Consider the following 3593-nt stretch of genomic DNA (forward strand, 5'->3'; position numbering starts at 1 on the left):
GGTATAGATCTACACTATATCCTGACTGATCAACAGGGTATTAGTGTGAATGTTAAACTAGTGTCCAGTCTAATTTATTTTTGATCGCCATTGAAGTCATTCTCTCTTGAAAAGTTTTATGATTACAAAACCGGACAAAACCCTGATTCGGGAGATGAATCTGGGAATTGCTCGTCACTTTTGATTTATAATTAAGGGCTAGTAACGACCAATGTTTATTCGCTCAACTACGTCAAATAAATAGAAATGTTTATAAATTATTTAAAAATTTTGTCTGGAAATTTTCTTTGATCTGGATACTTAGAAATCAGTTTTATACTTGCTGGGCATTTTTGACGCACTCTTGCTTGTAAATTCTTATTTCTTTCAGAAATAAATGAGGATAAAAGTGAATAGCTTTTAATAGACAGCGGAAGTTAGAAAGATCTCAGCTGCAACAGGATATAGATATGAGAAAAATTAGTTAAGGGAATTAGTACAGTGGTAATTAAACTTGTATTTTAGTTATTGTAAATTTTAGAAGGTTAGATTCTTGTTTCATACCATAACCTGTAAATGATACGGAATTAAAGGGTCATTGTATATTATTTTATATTATGTAAGGTTTGTTTAGTGACACCAAATCTTGACCCCGGATTTGGAATGTTACAGTGGCATATTTACTTGCTTTCTTGTGGATAGCAGGCACAAGATTCTTCTCATAATCATCGGCACGGGATCGACTTCTAGGATCAGGCTCCATCTTCTTTTTCTTAGCACACTTAATACAAGTAAAATATTAACTGATTAAATGAAAGCAAGGATAGGCCAGACATGCTTTTAGTCGCATTATTTTATCGACATTAATAATTACCTATTTAAATAATTACCATTTAAGAAATTACCATTTTAATCTCAGATATATAAATTGAGAAATTTATATAAATTTCTCAATTTTTATCTCAATTTTAAAATGCTTTTATATAAAATTCTCAATTTTAATCTCAGTTTTTATTATCGTTTAATTAATTACCATTTTAAGAATTATAAGAAGTTATCTATTGTACCTTCGATGAATCATCACTATATTCTTCGCTCCCATTTTCTAAGATATATTCATCAAATTCCTCTTGTTCTTTCTCCTTTACCTTGCTTTTCTGGACTGTTGGTGGATTAACATTCACATATTTACCTAGCCCAAGTTGTTCAAACTTTGCCTTATTTTCAAGCACACGGTTGATTCTTTCTTGCTCGTACTGATTAACTGCTGGTAATGGCTGTACAGATACCTGCATATATATGTATCAATTTCCATCATGTTGCTAACTTAAAACCAGATAAATTATGCACTACATATAAGCCAACTTATTACAATATTACTACCTCAACAACTCTGCCATTTTTCCTTTTACTTTTGCCATCAATGTTGCCTTCTTGTAAATTCAACTTTCTTCTCACTGTCCCATTAATATTAACAATTAGTTTTTCGTGTTGTGCATTCTTCGCAGCTGATTTCTTACATTTTCGCGGTGATAAAATCCTCCTCTGCAGCTGAGGTCACTTCTGATTCATCTTCAACTTCTTTTGCTGCTGTTGTTGGAGCTGGTGCGCAGTAACAAATGTTCTCTTCGTTTGTTCTTTAATTGGCCCTATATACAAGCATATAAAAATCTAAGCATATAAAAAGCTAAACATATAAAAATCTAAGCACATAAAATCTAAGCATATAAAATAACTATCTATATTCATGATAGAGATTATATTTGGATCGAGGTCTAATTCTACACTAATCTTAATACCTTTCATTATGTTCTTCCTCGGTCGTACAATTACCCAAGGATGCATATGAACCGAGGGCTCATCTTTTTTGTCAACCACAGTGTCAACATACAACTGGATCTCACCGTCATTTTTGCAGCCATCTACAAGCTCTAACAATTCTTTATCTCTTGTCAAAAGCTTCCAACCACTGTCATCGATCGTATATACTCCTCCGATTTCTGTCAAGTGTAGATACTCCTTCACGTATTCCATTAGCACTAAATAAGAAAATTCTTCGGTATTTATTCTACATGCTGCAAAAGTCTTTCCACCAGTGTAACTCTTTTTCTTGAAAATCCCGTCATAGTTCAGTCTTATAGTCACAAGTTTATCTCCCATCCTACATAATAATAAGAAGATTATTAGAGCAGGAATGTGTAATTGTAAAACATGAAGATAATTAAGCATTTCTGAATACAGAGTAGCAACAAATATAAAGTGACAAATTATAAGGGACTAAATTTAGGTCATGAATACAGCCACTAATTTAGAACAGGAAAAAAGGGACTAAATTTAGAACAACAGTCTTACAACCACTAATTTAGAATAGAAAAATACAAGTTTATCGCTGATACATAATAAAGTATTTAAAATATCAAATTCAGTTGGTTAAACATGATGTTCTTCTTCTTCAGTTTGTTTAGCAATTTCTGTTTTGGGAATATCATCCCTGAACAAACTAAAGTCACCAGCTTTCTCATCAATTTCACGATGTTATCATGTAGATCGGGATGGTTGTCGTTGATTTGTTCTTCATATGCATGTTGTTGTCCAGCATCATACCATTCCCTTGGTAGTTTTTTGATAACATAATGAACATTCCTCTCAGTCGGATCTTCCACATATAATATTTATTGAACTTGTGAAGCTATCATATACGGATCTGATTTGTTGTGTAGCTTGTTAAAATTCACTTTGGTAAGATCAAATGAATCCTTCTCTTCTCGGTACCACTGGCACTTGAACAAAACCACTGCAAAAACTCCCAATAATCGACTTTAACGATTTCTTCAACTGATCCGTAGTAATTGACATCCCCTACTATTGGGTTCTCAACTTTAGAACTTGCAAAGCTAGTGGTTTTGGCACTTAAAACAATGGAGCTATTTTGTGTTGTGCATCTAAAATCTCTATTCTTTGTATAAAAATGATATCCATTTACCACATAACCATTAAACCTCCTAGCTGTTCGATTAGGACCCAATGCAAGGACATTTAAATCAGTTGAATTGTTCACCCTTTTTTCCACCACTTTTTGTAAGCACCAAAAATCTTCGGAGTGTGTTTGTTCTCGTTTGTATCTATTTGAATTTGCATCAGCATTCACTAAGGCCTGGTTATCACTATGAAAAACTTGAGTTCAAATATTTTAAAAAGAGAAGCATGTGTTAATTTTATAGCACTAAATAAGTGAATGAAGGATTAAAGAACATACTCGATTAATGTCTCAATTTCCTTATTACCACAATTGAACATATTATAGGTATGGCAAGCTTTACAAACTAAATCATCTAATTGAATAACTTTTCCATTTTTATTCCTTTCTGTTCCGATATGATATTCGACATTTGCTGGACTTCTTCCAAAATCAGTCGATTCACCACCCAAAAACCTTGAACAAAGTGTTACATACTCCTCCGCTAAATACCCTTCTGCAATTGAACATTCTGGTCTGCTCCTATGGCGTACATAATTTTTCAACTTGCAAAGATATCACTCAATAGGATACATGCACCGAATGTGCTCAGGTCCACCTATTCAATATCTCTACATAGATGAAAAGGGGAGGTGGA

At 33.1% G+C, this 3593-nt stretch overlaps 1 protein-coding gene across 1 annotated transcript; it reads right to left on the reverse strand.

The window, feature by feature from the left end:
* Nucleotides 1-629: 629 nt before the first annotated feature.
* On the reverse strand, nt 630-2172 carry LOC141664335 (uncharacterized). Its single transcript, XM_074470264.1, has 4 exons — nt 1779-2172; nt 1363-1628; nt 1047-1268; nt 630-760 (listed from the first exon to the last, which is right to left on the reverse strand). Exons 1-2 carry the CDS (start codon nt 2137-2139, stop codon nt 1537-1539), a joined length of 453 nt encoding a protein of 150 aa, XP_074326365.1. The 5' UTR covers nt 2140-2172; the 3' UTR covers nt 630-760; nt 1047-1268; nt 1363-1536.
* Nucleotides 2173-3593: the final 1421 nt, after the last annotated feature.

This window comes from Apium graveolens, chromosome 6 (assembly GCF_009905375.1).
Source record: "Apium graveolens cultivar Ventura chromosome 6, ASM990537v1, whole genome shotgun sequence".
Classification (NCBI taxonomy): Eukaryota; Viridiplantae; Streptophyta; class Magnoliopsida; order Apiales; family Apiaceae; genus Apium; species Apium graveolens.